This window comes from Triplophysa dalaica, chromosome 10 (assembly GCF_015846415.1).
Source record: "Triplophysa dalaica isolate WHDGS20190420 chromosome 10, ASM1584641v1, whole genome shotgun sequence".
In the NCBI taxonomy this organism is placed as follows: Eukaryota; Metazoa; Chordata; class Actinopteri; order Cypriniformes; family Nemacheilidae; genus Triplophysa; species Triplophysa dalaica.
Genome location: NC_079551.1, coordinates 22,684,814 through 22,704,945, shown reverse-complemented (window position 1 = coordinate 22,704,945; position 20,132 = coordinate 22,684,814). Strand labels below are relative to the sequence as shown.

Sequence of the window (20,132 nt, the reverse complement as noted above, 5' to 3'; positions counted from 1 at the left end):
GGTCACGTCTAGCAAATAAATGGTATACAGTGTGGCCGTCTGTGTGTTAAAGAGTCCATTTAAAGAGGTCTAACGACTCAAGTTATTACCACATCCGAGTGTGAGATTAATCAATTGAACGGGAATTAGGAGATATTGCAGACCGGCGTGCAGAGAATCATAACCCACATTTTTGCTTTAGACAGAATCAGTAAGCACCTGGGATCTCGCAAATTTTTACACTTGAACATAATTACTTGAACATAAAAGAAGATATTTTGAAGAATATAGGACAGTAAACAGTTCTGGGTCACTTAATTTTTCCTACTATGGTAGCTAGTCAGTGGGGTCCAAGAAATGCTTGGTTACATGCATTCGTCCAAATATCTTTCTCTTTGTTCAACCAAACAAAGAAATGTATACAAGTTTGGAACAACTTTAGAGTTAGTAATTCATTTTTTGGGGGTATATAAGACACACATAGAGTCCCAATAGTGATTAAATTCTTAAAGACAATAATTCTAGTGTGAATATTAAAGCTTTTAATTAAAATTGCTATTAAAAGTCTTCATGTTTGTTTAAAATTTATGTTTCATGCTTTGTAACAATGCACAATTGTAAAGAGGGCTATAGAAAGGGGGGTAACACAAAACATGTCCAGTGTTATGTGATTATTGGTTGTGAGAGAATTTACAATGTTTGCATGGGCCAAATGTTGCTGTTCAGTTATTTCTAAAGTGCCAGAGTGTGTTAGCCAGAAGGAGTCTTTGATCTATATGAAACCACAATGAATGAACTTAAAAATGATAGTGTCCCTTTCACTCAGGAGAGCTCCCAAACCCACCTAACCACACTGAAGTCATCGGTCTCATTCAGAGCCCCTGTGTAGGCGTGTGTTTGTGCATGTATTTGTCGGCTCAACAGTCACAAAGGCCCTGCCTAACCGCATTCCTGCTGGTTACTGCCTAACCTTTCTTTGTTGTTGCGGCCCTGACCTGAATCAGACAATGATTGGGCAGGTAAACATTAACCAGCAGCTATGGGCATAATGAGCTAACGTGAGAAGAGCTAGTCGGAGAGACCTGTGCCGCCTCAGGCTAGTTTGTCACATGTGGTGAAAAATGTAAAAGAAAGTGGGACCAAAGAACATCAGATAATAACTTATATTACGCTGTGGTGAGCTGGAGCCATTAGACATGTTTTCTTTGTACAAGCAGGTAAACCACAATGTATCCTAATAATTATTATGTAGCACGGCAGCCAAAACTGAGGTATGGATTTGTTCTCATGTCAGTTGTTCTGCAGCAGTTGCCAATGCTAATATGTGACGGCGGTGGGGAAGGGTAAAGGGAAGCTAGCATGGTTCTCCTGTAGTAGTTAATGTTTCCAGCGTACGCGATGAAAAGGAATCTATCTCAACCTCACTGGCAACCACAGACAGTATAGTTGAAACATTATAAAGCGATCGAAAGCCACTGGAATGCCGTGAATGTGGACCACATCAGTCCAGTAGCTGCCGACAAACAGCTGTCCCATGATGTGAAGCAGAAATATCTTATTATATTTAACAGTCATTAGAGGTTACTGTATTTCCTTGGCAAAATGATGTTTGACTGATGACTATATCAAGAGAACTTTACCTATTATTCTTTACCTAATACCTCCGTTTCATTTTTCTTCATCCAAGATTTTTCAGGTTTATAACAGGGTTGATCAACAAGATGAGTACTGAGGTCAACAAGTTTTGTATGTTGTAATATTGATTTTTTGGTCATTTAATTAGCATCATGTGCTTTACTGCACATGTGCAACACCTCCAGCTGCCATCCTTGTTCACTCACTCGCATTGTATATATTGATCATAAAGAGTAATGTCACATCTTTGACACCATCCCAACATGTCCTGTAAACATCGTATCTAAAGATAAAAAAGAGAGAAGCCGAGGGGTTTCGGGGGACTTTCAAAAATCGCCACTTGAAGTACCTCCTCAGTGTTATGCCATGGCAAACAGCTCTGGGTGGTCCCCGGGGATTATGCTATTACCATATATTTAGCCTGGATGTCTGCTGGATGCCTCAGCAGAGGTATAATGAATGTGTCAAAGGGAGCAGGCTGTCGGAGAGATGGAGACGAGTCCCTGGACAGCTTCTAGAGCAGACAGTTCTTTTCTGCAGCTGACAGGCAAGGCCAGTGGGAAGCTCTGTGCCAAAATACCTTTATAATGAACCTAGAATGGTTAAGTCAGGAGTAGTTCTTGGCGTGTTCTTGGCTTTGACTACAAAACACAATGAGCTATGAGGAAATACACAGATATTTCCAAAAACAGCACATTGAGAACATTGAGGAAGGATGTATTTCGCATTTTCTATTTCATATTATTATTGTTTTTCATAGCAATACCAAATGCCATTGTTTGCAGTGTTTGGAAGGTGTTTGTGTACCCCACCAACTATTTCACTAGGACCTTTTAAATGCCCCCCACCCTATTGCTTAATGAACATACAGCGCACAGTAGATTCTCCTCTCTACATAGAAGGGATCTCGTCTTCACAAAAATAAATAAATTAAAGAACATTCTTCGAACTATCTAATAAATTATGCCAATTTCGTGCTGTCCTTTTTGATTTATGTACAGAACATCTTCAATACAGTTCATAACACACAGCTACCAGATGCCAGATTTTGCGATGTAGCTTGACTGAGATCTGAGTTGTGGGTAACGACGCATTGTGCTCTATTGAGCGTGGAGGCATATTTCAGACCGTTTCAAAAATACCTTTTCAGTCGCATTGGCAGACTTTAATTCCTGGCAGTTTATTATAGCCAGAGTAGAATTTCAACCAGAACGAGAAAATCAATCAAAACACAGTTATCGCGATAATGGCTGATTATGTCTTTCGCTTGAGGAAAAGGAGATGTGTTTGACAATTGGTTAAAATGTGCTTATACCAAGCTGAGCCAATGGTAGGATTCGTCACGCTCGCTGGATTGCAATTTTCCTCAAGAATGCAGACTCTGTTCATTTTTTACACGACTTGGGGGCTTTGGATTTATTTTTAGGTAAAACAAAAGCAACATCACTTTTCAAGTGATTCTTAAAGTTCAGACTGTAAGTGGTAATTGGACAAGCCAGCATTGTTAAATGCTGTTGTACGCATAGCTGTGACTTTATACAATAATGTTATTGCCAAGCTACTTTAAACAGCCTACAGCTAGAATAAATAACCATATAATATTAAATTATATGTATTTTTGTATAGTTGAATAGAATAGTTTATTCTGATTATATTACTGCCCTGCGATCCATCCAGGGTGTATCCTGCCTTGATGCCCGATGACTCCTGAGATAGGCGCAGGCTCCCCGTGACCCGAGGTAGTTCGGGTAAGCGGTAGAAAATGGAATGGAATGAATTATATTTAGTGGTGGGCATAGATAATTTTTTTTAATCTAGATTAATCTAGATCAATTCCAAGATTAATCTAGATTAAAATGGCTCATTTGAATTCTGCCGAGGGCATTCAGTATATGTGTGCTACCCAAATAATGACTAAAAGTAAGTCTTTGAGAACGGGTTTCTCAAGCCAGGTGGCGCATTAGACCAGGGGCTCATCTCCTGTTTCCAAAATGCATCACAAACTGCTTGAAAAAGCTGTTCTACTATGATAATTGGTGATGAAAATTAAATTATGTTCAATAAGATGAACTTGTGTTTACTTCCGTATTAGCTAAGGGATGATTTGCGTTTAGGTGGTACTTGAGACTGGAAGAGCTCCTACAGTACATTTACATTTAGTCATTTAGCAGACGCTTTTATCCAAAGCGACTTACAAAGAGTGAGGGAGCAACAAGCGATATGTCATACAGGAGCCATAATACATTAGATCTCAATACAAAGTTACTGGTTTCAACTAAAGCTAGACCACTACCTGTTTAGAGAAAGTGTTTTTTTTAAACCAATTCCGCATTGCACAAGGTGCAAACAACCTTAGTCTTGTCGATGTTTCCATTGGGAAGCTTCTTAAAAATTTATATTCCCTGAAGCAAACCCGGCGGCTTCATAGCTGCATCCATGTTACCACGTCACGTTTGATGCGGTAATTTCAGAGTAACGTTATGTTGTGTTCAGACCAAACGCGAATGGCGTGTCAAGCGCGAGTGATTTATATGTTAATGCAAAGAGCCAATAGACCTACTTGCTGCGCGAATCGCGCAAATGAAGCCCTGGTTATGAGATGATGAGGCGGCTTCTGCTTCCGCGGATGACGCGAATCACGCGAGTTGAAAAAGATCGTTCTCGCCCCGTACAGTGCAGTTAAGCTGGTATACATCCGCGCTAAAATATCAAGGTGAAAGTCATCATAGCTTGCGTAGTATAGACCTGCAGCTCCCAACCCAACTTTGAGAATAGATTAACGGCGACATTTTTTTTATCGCGCGATAAGAGTCTCACTGCGCCGTTAACGGCCCACCACTAATTATATTACTCATTTATTTGTTCTCTTTACCACTTATAACACATAACATTATTGTATTATGTTATATTATGTTGTGAAATCAGCGAAACACACCAACTCCTATGAAATTACGGCTTTGTTTTACATTGACAATGACTAAAACTAAATGTTTGACTCAAGAAACACAAAAAACGTTTTCCAAAAATTCTTTGTCATGTCATTTTAATTGTTCCTTACAAAACAAAATTTCTAATCAAGACCTTTACTCACTTGCATAAATGTTTAAAAGGTTGATATGTCGTACCGTCCCTTATAAAACTTCACCCATCCCTGACTGTAAAGCTGTTTACCTTTGTCTGCTTGCATTTTTCAGATGGGCTAGTCAAGTCATTTGTATTTATTGTAGCTGGTCCTGCTCTCCGCTGGCAGTAATGGAGACCTTGGCGTTATATGATGGACAGACAGACATACAAACCGAAAAAGGGGAAAAGGAGGTTTTAAAGATATAAGGGAATGATGGAGAATGGAGTGAATGGAAAGGCTGTGATCAGCGAGGCCTGTCAAAATATTTCCTGTTGACTGATTCACCATCAGACACTGGGGATAGGAGTCAGAGATTCAGAAATCTTAACAAAGAGAGTTAGCAAGTCATATTGCCTTCAGCCTAGAATGTATACTTAATATGATGGAAGAGCTGCAAACTTGATGTGAACTTCTATTAATAATTCTAGTAATACACTTCTTGCCTGTATCATGAAGAATCCTATGATGCATAATGGAATTAATTGTGTAAAAGCTATTAGATAGCAACTAATGGCTACTAAATATAAACTTAAATATATATTTGATTGACAATTTGACCGTAACTGTTTTGCCGCTACATAATTTCTTCCATTTGTGTTTATTCATAGCTTGAATTTTTGTAAAATGATTAAAAAGAAGTGAAGTCATGTGTGAGCGAGTAATGATTAAATAACTTTTTTATGATTGTTGTATACAAAGTCAAACAAAAAATGTAGACACAAAGAAACATCAGATGCTCAGATGGCATCTGTGATGCCTAAACATGATGGTGGGGTGTATTTCGTAATCACATGTTCTGAATAATACTGTATATGAGGTTGGCTGTCAATTTGGGCTCAGGAAACCGCAAACATCACACCATAAAAGTCCATCTGTCTATCTCTCTGATCAACAAAAGACTGTCATTAAATGTTGCGTAACGATACCTAAAGCGTCAACGCTACTGAATACGTCATAGTTTTTAGTGTATAAAATAAGAACAAAAAACTGCATGTTTGCATTGTGGCCAGAATAATTCCACTGAAAATACGTAAAAGAATGTATTAATTGATTACATTCCCATAGTGATGTGTGTTAAACGAACGGCTCCCATTTGGAGTGAAATCTGTAATCGAATCAACATTTGATATCAGAATACGCCGACGTGTTAGCTTAAGTGCTCATTAATAGCTGATCATGCTTTATCGCTGTCTCAGAGCATCTTGTGTCATTTCTAGGCACAACAGTGTAACTGATGTGGGGTATTGTGACTCTAAGACTAAGTGCATTGGGGGATATGCACTGAATTCATGGGTGTTGACCACAATGCATTGCAACTGCTGGGTTGTTCGGGTGCAGAGGGGGTGCTGAGAAGGTCTCCCTGGGTTAAACGGATGACATGATCCCCCAGGTTCTTTAGCTCTCACAGTCACAACGGCACGGAAATGCTAGCTAGGACACAATTTTAGACACTCAGAACACATACTTGCGAGGACACCTGGTTAGCAGACAGTTGCCTCAGGGGCTCCCTACTCATTAGATTGCTCTGTAATTAAAGGCCTTGGAAAAAGAAAGAAAATAGAAAGAATGAAAAGGTAGGAGGTGGAATGCCCATTTCTGAACAGATTTACACACGTGCACATCACGAGACATGCCTTTAATTTTCATCTCTCTCAGTATGAACCCTACACACTTGTCTTTGTACTGTCTGGGGTCTGGCTACTGAACTGGACTCCATTTGATCAAAGCAAAAAGGCTCATTTTGCACCATCCAAATGTTGACTTCCAAATCAGGCCCCCTAAGACTTGGAAACCCACACTCTTCTAAAGTTCTTGAAAGATCTGATTAACACAACAAACAAAAATGAAGCTGGCGACCTTGCGCTCTTTGCCACAGTCCTGTCACGTGGGACTGTTTATCAAGAAAATGATCAGAAAGTTGCTTCTATTTTTTTTTGACAATCTTTCAACAATTCAGCAGCTCTCAGATATTAAATGAAACAAAGATTGTTCTACTTTCTCTTGTCTGAATTACTGTAATAGAAAAAAATCCAGCTTTTTTGATGGCAAAGCCCATGTATGCCCCTGTAGAAAACTCTTGTAGCTCACATAAAGCTAAAGTCATGGGTCGATTTCCAGGGAACAAACATACTGATAAAATGTATAAAGTATTTAAGTCGCCTTGGATAAAGACGTCTGCCAAATGCATAAATTTAAATGATCAATATTTGTTAACTTGCCCATTGTAAGCCTTTTATTAGCGTCAGTCCTGTGACATCATTACAAAACACTGGCAAAATAAAATTACAGAAATATCTGTAATTGACACTTTCAAGTCACAAGCTGGAAAATGTTGTTATAAGACAGCAGAAACTCACAGGATATTCTGCAGCATTACTTCGATATCATTGACAGTGGACCTTGTTAGTACATAAAAGGTCAAAAGAGAGAGTGACAGGCATTATGCTATGACTGATGGCAAGTGGACGCATTGGGATGAGGCGTCTCCTTTCATGGAATTCCCATGGAGGATTCAGGGTGTTGGAGATCCAGGCACCTACATCAAGAACCGTCAACCAATTAGAGATTGCACGCCAACTCCCCAAAAGCAACCCTCTCTTCTAATCACCACACTCCAACGTAGTACAAAAGCCCAGGCTGCTCACCACATTTCAATCTAAATAGATTCCCCCCACCTTTTTCCCTCCGACCTCTTTCAACGTCTTTCCCTGTAACCCTCCTCCACACACACACACTTTATGCGGGCTTTACCTAAACCCCCAAGAGCTAATAAAAGCAGCAACAAAAGCGCATACTGAGCAATCAGTCTAATAGCTTTAATAAGTTTAATGCAGTATTTTCCCCATACTGTTGACACATCTGTCTGTTGGGAGGCAAAACAAAGCTCAAGTGTTTGAAGAGAACGACGTTGTGCCATGTGTGGCCTCCCTTTCGCAGAAGGACACAATAAGGACTTCTAGTTTGAGATGCCAGGCTAAAGTTTGCAAACAGGGAACTATTTTAGAAATTTCATATAAAAAAATCTACTAAGAATCTTCTAAATCTAATTTTTATCTATTCAATAATAAGATAAGAAAGCAATGAAACAGAAGTAATTAAACAGGATGTGAGTGTTTTTTTTTTTTATGAATCACAGATTAAACAATTCTACATTTACTAAACTGTGTATATGCTGTTGTGCCAGGCAATGCAGAAACTTGCCAGTAATTAAATTGAATGTTATTAGCATTTCACAGTGAGTGCTGTTCATACATGAAAAATAGAAATGTAATCGAGATGTAAAATTCTTGTCCGACAATTCGAACAGATTATAATGTTTATGCACTTATTTTGTTGCTTTCCGGGTATATGGTGGCTAAGCAATAAACAACTTAAACAGAAAGCAACAGCTAAAGCCGAAAAAAATGTTGGCCTGAAATCCTGTGGTGATCTCTCACCTGTGTGCCCACACAAATCTGAGTCAGTTCTAAATCCAGTGAAGATGAATCCATCTATAAAGGTGGTTTCGTTCACATAGCCTTCTTTTTAAAAAAGATCCCTTACTGGAACAAAGGCATATTTTAATGTGCCTGTAAATCCACAGAATGCATGTGTTTGTGTGTTGTTCCAGAGAACAAGTGTTTGTCTGCTTTTCTCTGTTATTAAGCCTGCTCTGTCATTAGTGGATTAGATTGTAAGGCCTGACCTTTCTTACATAAATATGTGAGTGCACGAGTCTGTTTTAACATGCAACTCAGAGTGTAAATTTGCCATTGAATATGCTTATGTCTTTACACACGTGTTTAGTGTATCAACAATGAATAATCGTTTAATCATGCTTTGATACTTCCGTTTTATTCTTCAAAACATCCGTTAATTAATTTCCTCTACAGTCAAATATTAATTTTTAACAAAGTTCATATCTTAACTATTAAGATGTTAACAAGCAAAACACAGATGAAGAAGCCTTATCGTTTATTAGTTGTTGATAAAATAGTTAAAAAAATCATACAACTATAAAAATAACAATCAAACATTAATATCTGGGTGTATTTTAAATACATTTACATTTATTCATTTATCAGATGCTTTAAATCGAATTGACATACATGACAACAAGTGGAATAAAAGCGTTTTTTAAAGGCAATAATCAAAAAAGTCTCAGTATTACAAAGGTTTACACAAAGAGTTAATATTTGACTTACTTATTAACCATTATGTATTATAATGTTGAATGATTTTATATAAGTTATGTATGTTACTTTTAACACAATGTAAAGAAAAATAGGTGATTTTATAATTGATTTACCTTTTTACATGTACTTTCATGGCGGTTAAGTACACAGGGGTGAATAAAAAGAACCTTCTTATGGCTGTTAATTTATGCGTCAGTCTTATGTTTCACAAATGTTCTGCCTCACTAACTCAAATTTATATAGTGTGCTTCATATGCTTGGGTTTATGATTTAAAGTTGGACTGTTTAACTCCCAAACACCGTTTAATAATATAGATATACTGGCTGGTTGTACTCAGATCAGATTTTCTCATTGCGTGTTTAAAGACTAGTCTGTCAGGTTTCGGCAGGACCCATAATTCTTCTTTTTTTTCTCCAGAGGAAAAACAGGATATAAACCATTGGCTCACTGTAGTTAGAACAAAACTTTCCCTGTGTGGAGACATTTTAACTGTAGCAAAAATCAGCCGTTTTTGCTGATTTTTTTGTTTTTGTAATGGACGCTCCGTATCACTGTCGGCTACATGCTGGAGCGTGAATGGATTGTCGCATACAGGGCACTGCCCCTCGCCCCCCTGACTGCAGCAGCATGGGGTGAGGGGTGGGTCGCCCTCTGCTACGTTCTCTCTCTTGCATTGAGTCAGGACTGCTTCCTCATCTAAAACCATGCTCAGCTGATACAATGCTTGGCTTAGCTGTTTTTCAGTGCAGCTTACAAATTGCAAACAAAACAGAAGCCCGCAGAACACTCTGAGTCAGTTGCTGCACACTTAGAAACGTTCCACCTATTTCACTGAGACAGAACTGAGACTTAGGAAAACAGTCATTCATTTTTGATCTGTTTTCTTTGGTTTGGCATTTTTTCTCACCAGTACCTACATGTCATTTTTCAAGTCGATCCTGGCAGCTGACTCTTTTTAAACCATGAAAGCTTTGGAAGAGTTTGTTTAAATATCAGCGGGCCAATCCTTCAATGACAGGTTAGACGGTCCCAACACAATGCGTGTCATTGGATGGTGACATGTGAGAGAGAGATTTGTTTTATGTGTTTGAGATAACAGTAAGCTTGGTTATTCCTTGGATATCGGTTGAGTGGATTCATGGGTGGCTACATTCTTCACGCAATTTACATGCATTTATTTAGCAGTCACTATTTTTCAAAGTGAATTATCTGTGTCACTGCTTGTAGATGACAGGTACGTCAGATGCTCTGTGAAGTCTTATGCATAGCTTTGCATGAGTTTTTATAGACAGTTATTTTCTTTAAACACTAAATATCTTGCTTTAGCATGCTTGATTGACCATTCTGGTGGGGGACACATCAGCTCAGATTAGCGTTTACGCGACAAATGCGATGTGGTTTGAGTGAGCCAATCACAAAGTGTTTACACTTGTATTTAGTGTCCACTTGTAATAGGATTGCCCGTGACGGATGTAAAATGTGAAATGTGCTTAGTCTACCACTCATTTTGGAGTGCAAGAGGACATTAGGATTAAAAAAAACTTTTTGCATCCTAATATATGATTTTGCTATTTAAATCAATCCCATCCATGCATTTTGGTATAACGTAGCTGCAATGCGCAATTGTAACAGTCGGCTGTAAGTAAACCGTCAAAGCAGGTGGCAGAAGGTAAAATGGTTGTCTCAATGTGTTCGCCATCTACGCCAAGTGAGTGTACTTTCATTATAATAAAGACAGAGAACTGCACATATGGCTGGTGGGAAGAAAATTGAAGAACAGAACAAAACAGACAGACAGAGCATATTGGGTATTGATGAAATTGTGCAGATCTTCCTTTGTGAGTTTTATGGTGTCGTTCCAGAACTCCTTTGCTCTGTTATATATCCTCTCGAGTTTTACAGCTGCTAGCTTAAGGGTGCAAGTGTTTTTTGTGTGTGTGTACGTTCGGGAAGGGTAGCGGGTTATCTTTCAAAAACACTTAGCTTTTCTTTCCCACCCTGCAAATACACGGTTAATTAAATCTAATTAGAGGAGGGCTGTCATAAATCTTTGACAATGCCTTCTGGATCACCCACAAAGCTGTTTTCCCTTTCCACCATCTTTTCACTGCTGATTAGCATGATAGTGCTTCTCTGTTCCTGCGCCCATGAATGTCCCGCAATGCATTCATATCTATTAACAATATGGACAGTGATAGTTATATGATGCTTGCACCTTTTCCACAGCGTGAAATCAATTCTTTAATTTTAGCCTTTAAATTCATGATATTTTTCCTATTTTGTTATGGCTGAAATATTCTGTGAAACTTTATTGTTTGTCTGCAGAAACACTGATGGACACCAAATGGGCAACGACGGAACTTGCCTGGACTTCCCATCCTGAAACTGGGGTGAGTTTGAATTTTTGTGTGTTTATTTTGGAGCCCATTACTTATATACAGCTCTTTCTGCAGTCATAATGAAGGGTACAGATCATAGGAACATGTCCAGTTCACATTTCACCGCAAAATGAAACTAACTGAAATTTTGCTCAATGAAATGATCAGATTTCCACTATTAGAAAAGGTGATTCTCACCGGTACTACAATTTAAACTATAATTTGGCATCAATTTAAATTACTGTTAAAATACCATGTATAACATAATGTATAATAAAAAGCTATTTCCTTAGTGATTTTGTGTAAATCATTCAATCAAAATGCTATTAAAAGTGGCCGAGTTACAGTACTTTAAAAGTGGCAGAGTTACGGTACTTTGTGTGAAACACAGGAAGTTCTGAGTTAAATCAGATAAAGGCAAAACCTAGATCAGATTTCACCCGTCTCACTATTATTCTCTGGAAGTGAAATTTGTGCCCACAAGCCATTGACCATAACAGCAAAAGTATGTTTTGCTCATCTTTGACAATAATCTGACACTGTTACCTTTTATTACTTTTTTTGCTTATATTCATCTAATAGCCTGTAATTTAACTTTGTTGCATGTGTCCAATGCCCCCTTTCTGCCCTCGGTCATACCGTCCCAGCTGTTGCATACACCCCTCTCCATAAACTTTACTTCCGAGTAACTTAGCACCAATGTGCCGAGGCGCAGGAGCAGACCACTGTGACACAAATCAGCCACAATCTCACTTTCCCCGTCCATATATTATTCTTGTAAATATCCCTCCCCACTCCCATTAAAGCACTAAAACTCCCACTAACACAATGGGTCACAGCACGGCCCACTTGACACCCCAACAGATGCCTCTATTCAGCCCAGCCTTTTCCCTTCTGCACCCCGTCATGCACACGGCTATATGTTTCACCCATTCCGCCCGCTATACATTAGGACTGACAGGAAAATGTGGCACCAGTGATGCATTTTCTTACATCTTACTGGCAGCTTTATTTCTAGTCTCGTAAAGAAACATTTCCCTCAACGAGGTAAATCTCACAAAACACACAGGTTAAATTTCAACCCAAATTATAAAATCAAAGTAATACATTGCATTAGAAAATGAAACTCATTTTAGGAATGGTTTGATTTTGTACATAAAGCACATTTTACCTGACAATTTATGTTTGCTAAAATATATGAATATATGAAAATAGGTAAATAAAAAAATATATATGCAGATGTATATGCTAGGCTTCATTTTATTATTTTCAAGACATTTTTATTTTAATTTTTGTATATTTGTTTTCTTTACCTTGGGATGAATTATGACCCAGTAACATCCTTGACAGGTTTTGCAAAAGTCACCTACTGATTTAGTTGGCACAGCTACACCCTCTATATCTCTCGTCTGTACGTGTTACACAAAATTGTATGGTATGTCGCGCCTAGAAAACTGCAATGGGAACGGTGCCCAGATAATAATAAAAGTGGGGGCAAAAAGTTGGAATAAATCCCAGCCTGGTTCAGCATTTCTTTTTTTTCTTTCCTATTTAATCTGTCTTTATTAGTTATCAGTCAGGCAACTATAATGGTAGCCATAAACACAGATAAATACAGTGTCTGCATTTAGATTGTAAAGGAAAAATAAACATGCTTGACCCGCTTTTAGCATGTTCTTCCCCGTGCCTCGGGGGTTTCCTCCGGGTACTCCGGTTTCCTCCCCTGGTCCAAAGACATGCATGGTAGGTTGATTGGCATCTCTGGAAAAAATTGTCCGTAGGGTGTGAGTGCGTGAGTGAATGAGTGAGTGTGTGTGCCCTGCGATGGGTTGGCACTCCATTCAGGGTGTATCCTGCCTTGATGCCCGATGACTCCTGAGATAGGCGCAGGCTCCCCGTGACCCGAGGTAGTTCGGATAAGCGGTAGAAAATGGAATGGACCCGCTTTTACTTAAACACACTGAACGGCTGATTACTCAAAGATCAACAAACCAAGACAGAGAGCACTAATGCACTATATATATTTATATAATTCACATTTAAAGTCATACAGCATCTTCATCTAAAAGTAAATTCATTACCTCTCTCTGACTGAAGGGGAAAATACGGAGCGTGTTTAACTATTCATCAAGTAAAATTGATGAATGGGAACTGAACTTCTTTCCTGCATCCTATTTAATTCATTAATCACGGAAAGAGGAAAGTTTACTGTCAGGTATTGGTGCTCTGTAATCCCCAGACTCAGTGAACGCCGACCCAATGTGTGCTCCCTCAGCTCCCTGCTTCCCCTTCACAGCAATTTATTCCATGGAAGTAAATGCCCATTTACACCTCATTCTTTCTCGTGTCCCATTGACCAGGTGAAGGTTATTGATCCCTGCACCTCTGTGTGGAGAGACTGTGATAAAGTAGAGATTTCTGGAAGCTCCGTCTGCCTCAGGCCCCTGGGGCCCTGCAGGGATGAATGGCCTGTTCGCACCACATCCATTTTGCTCTGTTAATTAAGGCCTTCAACTCGAAACACAGTCTGTTATGGTCTGATCAAAAAATCTCTAGATGCTTTGCTAGTTTTGTTTTTGGCCTCTTTTTTGTTGATTTATCATTGCTGCTTGTTTAAGCAGGCCTAAGCTGTTTAAAACTGTGTTCAACCTGACAGAGAGATGATTGGCTATGTTAGTTCCACTGCCCACATTGGCATTGGTAGCCATATTGCATAAGTGTTTATTTGCATGAAGTTCAATTTTATTCTATCTCTTTGCATCTTCGATGATTGCCACCCTTTATTTTTCATGATATCAGCAACTGAATCACTGTCAGTGTGAATGACTCTTATTTTAAGGACACGAGTATAAGAGGTGCAACTAAATTATGCATTTTTAAAACCCCAATGGCAATAAACCATTTATGGAAAAACGCTACCAATATTCTCCAAAGAAATAGAGATCGTGATATACATATTTATCCCACAAGATTTTTTTGCCTTAAAACCGGTACATAAAGTGGAAACCGTTTTGTAAGTGGATTGTATTTAGCGTATTGCTCCACATGAATACAATGTAATCATGATGTTGTAATTGAACGGTAATTGATTGTGAAGTGATGCAGAGAGCACACGGCACTCAAGGTAGGACGTAAACATCCACTTGTTGTTTTGTTCGATGGAGTTCTGACACTCCACGGTAATTTTGATAAATTTGCCAGGCGGCTTTTCTCATTGAACTGGTGAACGCAGATGAAAGACCTGTGTGCTACTCTCCGCTTAATGGCGCTACGCATGTGCGTAATTGAAAAGGCACAAACTAAAAACGCCCCAAAATTTAATTTCCCCTCTCTTTCAACCACCCCATTCACTCTTTCTCAGCGTGTTCCCTCTGTTATATTGTTTCTTGAGCTCTGTTCCTGTAGTGTGTGGAACTGGAGTTACGAAAGAGCAATTTATTCCCTGCCATACCTCTGTGCAGTATTACACTTCAGAAGTTAACTTCTAAAGCTCTAGATAACATCAAAATGAGAACGGTTTCATGTTTTCGAGTGACAATAAAACATATTGTACTGTAGGCTACTTTATAGATAAGAAACGTGTTATTGCTATTGCAGCATATTATAAATGCTACATTTCTGTAGACATTAAGTCACAAGGTGACCTTATATGTTGTTCTATATCTGTGACTTAAAGTGTTATCTCTTTTTTGTTTACCTTTTTTATCCTTTTCACAGTGGGAGGAAGTAAGTGGTTACGACGATGCCATGAACCCCATTCGAACATACCAAGTGTGCAACGTTCGTGAGCTCAACCAGAACAACTGGCTTCGCAGTGACTTCATTCCTCGCAAGGACGTTCTCCGTGTGTATGTGGAGATGAAATTCACAGTTCGAGACTGCAACAGTATTCCCAACATTCCAGGATCTTGTAAAGAGACATTTAATCTGTTTTACTACGAGTCCGATTCAGATTCTGCCACCTCCACAAGTCCGTTTTGGATGGAGAACCCTTACGTTAAGGTGGACACAATCGCTCCTGATGAGAGCTTTTCTATGTTGGAATCCGGCCGGGTCAATACTAAGATTCGCAGTTTTGGTCCACTTTCCAAGGCTGGCTTCTACCTGGCCTTCCAAGACTTGGGTGCTTGCATGTCTTTAATCTCTGTCCGCGTGTTCTACAAAAAGTGTTCCACATCAATTGCCAATTTTGCAGTCTTCCCCGAGACAGCAACAGGAGCTGAAGCCACCTCGCTAGTCATCGCCCCTGGCACTTGTGTGCATAATGCTGTGGAAGTGTCTGTACCACTCAAACTCTACTGCAATGGAGATGGAGAATGGATGGTTCCTGTAGGTGCCTGCACATGTATGGCTGGTTTCGAACCTGCAGTTAAGGAATCGCAGTGTCAAGGTGAGTGCTGATATATGTGTTTTTTTCTCACTGTTCAGTGTTGTCCCAGTATCACATTAAGCCACATGAACAGATCATCCTATTTTTATGAAGTTTGTTTGCCCTAATGGCAAATTTGGATATTCAACCTCGATTTAAGCAGAGCAAGCCAATGAATAAGTAAACAGTCCTTATGTCTATCAGAGTGAAACATTTTGCTGAGAGAAAAGGAGGGGTCTTAATGAATAACATATCAGGTTCAGGCTGAGGGGAATTAAGTTTGCGTGTAACATAGCCACGGTGAAAGTGAGCAGAGCGGACAGCGAGAGGTCAAGGGTCAAATGGAGAGCCGTGAGTGAGAGGAGACTAGGAATCGATTCTCGGACCAAGGGCAAGAGCTGCAGTGAAACATTAATGAAGAGTGTGAAATGGAGAGAAAAGTAACCCTGACAGATAAGGCATCAGAAGTTTAAGGGCAGAAAGAGACAGTTGGTTCCAGCATATTATAAGAACTACAAAGACTGAAGAGTAAATCTCTGGGGTAAAGAACTAAATTAAATGTTGTACGAAATGATTGATTATCGATGCCAGGTCTTGAGGGAAACATTATTATTACCGTTGCTTTTGAACAAATTTCTAAACCTAAGTATTATACGCGTAACTTAAGAGCACCATTTTTGATTCAGATGTGCTCTATTGTCTTCATCCAGTAAGCAACCACTAAGAACATCCTAGGTACCACATAACAGAAAGCTAAAAAAACTCAGAATTTAGCAACCGAACAGCACTGCTATGGCAACCACCCACAACAACACCCCAGCATTGTGGCAACGAGATTTGCTAGGGCAAGCGCCATTTACAGTTTACTTAAGAAATGTAAATATCTAGTTGTCAAAATAATAAAACGTTTTCCTAACACTCCCAATTACATTTTGAGCATAAGCAACCCGTGGGGAAAAGTGGGCGATCCTTAGAAATGTGCTGCCTGATGTACAGTTAAAAACCCATTTGTTTGCTTGTGGCGGCTCAAGGTGAAAGCCCTGGCGGCTGAGTCCTGATAAAACGTTCTCTAATCAAGCCAACCGGAAACTAAAAGAGGGATAAATCTCTGTCAACTTTTGCTGTCTATCTCTCTCTCTCTCTCTCTCTCTCTCTCTCTCTCTCTTGCCTTCATCTGAAGGCCACTGGTCTCATTAATACCCTGCCAGAGTACAGTTAGGACATTCACATGAATATTAATCGGAAAGTGCTCCATATTTCCCAGTTCTTGCTTCTGACTTCCAATTTGCACACACATTCTAATCACTCCCTTAAGCTCTATCTTATGCTCCTCAATGAGGGAGGCAGCACGAAAGGTTTTGGCAATAGAGTGTGAGCAATTGAGTGTGCTGGAGAAAGAGTAGAAAGATTTGCATTTCTTTGGGGTTTTTTCACCTGTCTGCTCTGTCAGGAGTGCTGTCGGAGGAAGGTGAGGATGAAAGAAAAGGGCTGACTTCTTAGCTTCTTAGAAGCGATTAATCAGCATTTTCAACCCTTCAGAAATTGGCACAACTTTTTTTGAAGGGGGAATTTTGAGCAGTTTTTCATGCAGACTACAAGCTAGATTGTCTCATTTGTCTCTCAAAGACTTAGTTGATTTACATACATTTGAAATACGAGGAAAATCACAGAGACTCATTAATCTCCAAAGCGACATGTTACGTGTGATAAACTTATTTGTGAGGCTTTATCTTTATCTCTGCATGATTCATTTTCGAAGTTCCTTCCTCACTAGCTGCTACTCCTCTGGACGCCTTTGATTAATGGTTGAACAAACAAGCTCCTGGTTAACTAAGTTAACACAGTTTCCCCGCGCTAATGGAGCCTTGTGTCAATATTGCACATTCTGAGAACGAGAACTTAGAAAGTGACCTCAGGTTTTTTTGGCTTTGCATGCAATCAGTTAAGAAACCAGATGTTCAAACCGACTCCTTAAAAACACAACAGGTTTTATTTGCCATCCCACAGCGGCTACTGATAAAATGGCTGGAAACTGGCGTCGTACAACATGCCAGCTTATAATAAATATAAAATTGTCTCTTTTACCACTTAACAAGAGAGTTTGACATTCAGAGCGGAAAGATCAAAATGCCATTGTGAACCCTCTACATTTATCAGAGGTGTGTTATAATGTGTACACAAGCTCTGTAAATTGTGGCCGATCTCCACAAAGGCCAAAGACCTGTGAATAACACCCTAATCTTTGTATTTCTAAGATAACCGATCAAACTTTCCCTTGTACCCTTCGATATGCTTTGTTTGGCTTGGAGAAACATTTCCTGTGGTACAGCATCGACATTTGCACTGTTTGAGTATCTATTGAAGGACTTCATTTTAAAGACTGCTGGCATTTGGAACTAACAGCCATGTGTTTGTAATTGAAGTTGACACTTAGCAGACGCGCGTGGGGTTTATGGGCCAGAGTATGTTGTTGGAACTCGTCTAGTCATGAGGGGGTTATTTCCCCAGGGGAAAGCAACAGCAAATTAACATTGCCAAACAAATACGTAAGCAAGAACCAGTGTGCATTTATACTTCACAATTCCAAGGTTGTAGGAATCAAGATGGAAAGTATTAGCCCATGTACAGCAGGCAAGAGGGTTGAATTAAGGATCACATTTTTACAGTCCCATAAATTGTACTCACATCATTGTAACATCAAAACATCGCAAAATAACACATGGCAAATTTGAAGCTTTAGAAAAAAAATACATGGTACCTAAACAATATCATCATTTTACGGTTCTCAAGCTACCGTTGTGTTTATCTGTGATAGTTAAAGTTTTTTTTTAATTGTTCTTTTCTTGTCAGCTTGCAGTCCAGGCACTTTTAAATCCAAGCAAGGTGAGGGATTCTGCTCACCATGTCCACCCAACAGTCGGACAAGTTCTGGAGCCGCAAGCATTTGTTCCTGCCGGAACGGCTACTATCGAGCAGATAATGACTCACCTGAGTCAGGATGTACTAGTGAGTGACTTTATACTCAAACTCTCCTCTTCACTCTCCATGACATAATTTTTGACAAAACTCTGGTATTAGTTTGCATACTTTCATTTTTTTCAGCTGTTTTTCACTCTTTTTTCTGTCAAACCAAAAAAATGCATTTCCCATGTGAAAAGCACTAGTATATCTTGGTTGTTTTATCTTAAAATAAGCACTGCATTTTTTTGCAGCTGTCCCCTCAGGTCCACGCAATGTCATCTCCAGCGTGAATGAAACATCGCTGGTGCTTGAGTGGAGCGAGCCGCGTGACCAAGGTGGCAGAGATGACCTTCTTTACAATGTTATCTGTAAGAAGTGTCTGCCCGAACGTGGAACCTGCACTCGGTGTGATGACAATGTGGACATCTCTCCCCGGCACCTTGGGCTGACCGAGAGACATGTGACCGTCAGAAACCTTCAGGCCCACACCCAGTACAGCTTTGAGATTCAGGCCGTCAACGGAGTCTCCAACAAGAGTCCATACACACCCCAGTTTGCATCTGTTAACATCACCACCAACCAGGCTGGTGAGGATAATGGGTTTACTTGCTGGGATATCCAGTTTAAGATGGCACTTTTTAATCAAAAATATTTGGAAATATATTGGAAAATATAATGAAATATATTAAATCATTCATTTCCAAGTTTTGAAACCAAGGCCTTATATTTTTCAATATATGAAACGGGGCAATTCCATAAGTATTTTAAGGTTGTAATATACAGTATAAACCATGACTATTTCCTAAATGTTTTCAAATATGTATCAAGTTATAAAATATATTGACATATAACAAATCGGAAAGCATATTTTCAACAAAAATATATATATATATATTCGTGCAGAAGGGCAACTTTAGTCTGTTTGACCAGATAGCAGCTTGTTTGTTGAATGGTCAACTAGCTTACCAACTACATGTTCGAAAGAAAAAATAGCAGTTTAAGCTGGATTTTCCAGCAGCATTTTATACATTTTCTCTAACATATGTGCTTTCAAAAAAGGATATTGAAAGACTCTTTCTTTACATCCTCTCTGGCTCGAAATAGCAAACCATAATGGGTTCAAAGAGAACACTTCCAACCCACATCACTCTACCCAAAGAGCTCAGCCCACAGAACGCATCAACGCTAGAGAGCAATGCTACAATGCTCAATAGCTAAGATAAGCTAAAGTGTGTTGGGATAGCGAGATGTGGAGATGCATTAACTTTCATGGCTACAGCCTCTTGTTGTGTTAGCTAGGTTTGAATTGGACACTGGACTTCTCAGGGTCACACACCCTTAGCTATGCATATATTTAATCCTCTCTTTAGCTAGCAGCCTATGTTAGAACCCAGCTACAAACTGTTTGCTATCAGCGATTGTCCACAGGAATTGTAATATAACCTGAGCTGATATTACGCCTGGCTCAACCTTGGGGTGACATGTTCACCCACATAGCATCCCATCCCCA

General features: G+C 39.4%; 1 protein-coding gene across 6 annotated transcripts in view; it reads left to right on the top strand.

Annotated features, from left to right (window-relative positions):
- LOC130430036 (ephrin type-B receptor 3-like) overlaps window positions 1-20,132 on the top strand; it is a 45,444-nt gene that overhangs the window by 11,780 nt on the left and 13,532 nt on the right. For all 6 annotated transcript variants that reach the window (XM_056758940.1, XM_056758938.1, XM_056758936.1 and 3 more), the window contains exons 2-5: window positions 11,240-11,304; window positions 15,010-15,682; window positions 18,512-18,667; window positions 18,874-19,209. In XM_056758940.1, the coding sequence (XP_056614918.1) occupies window positions 11,240-11,304; window positions 15,010-15,682; window positions 18,512-18,667; window positions 18,874-19,209 (1,230 nt within the window). The remainder of the gene's footprint in view (window positions 1-11,239; window positions 11,305-15,009; window positions 15,683-18,511; window positions 18,668-18,873; window positions 19,210-20,132) is intronic.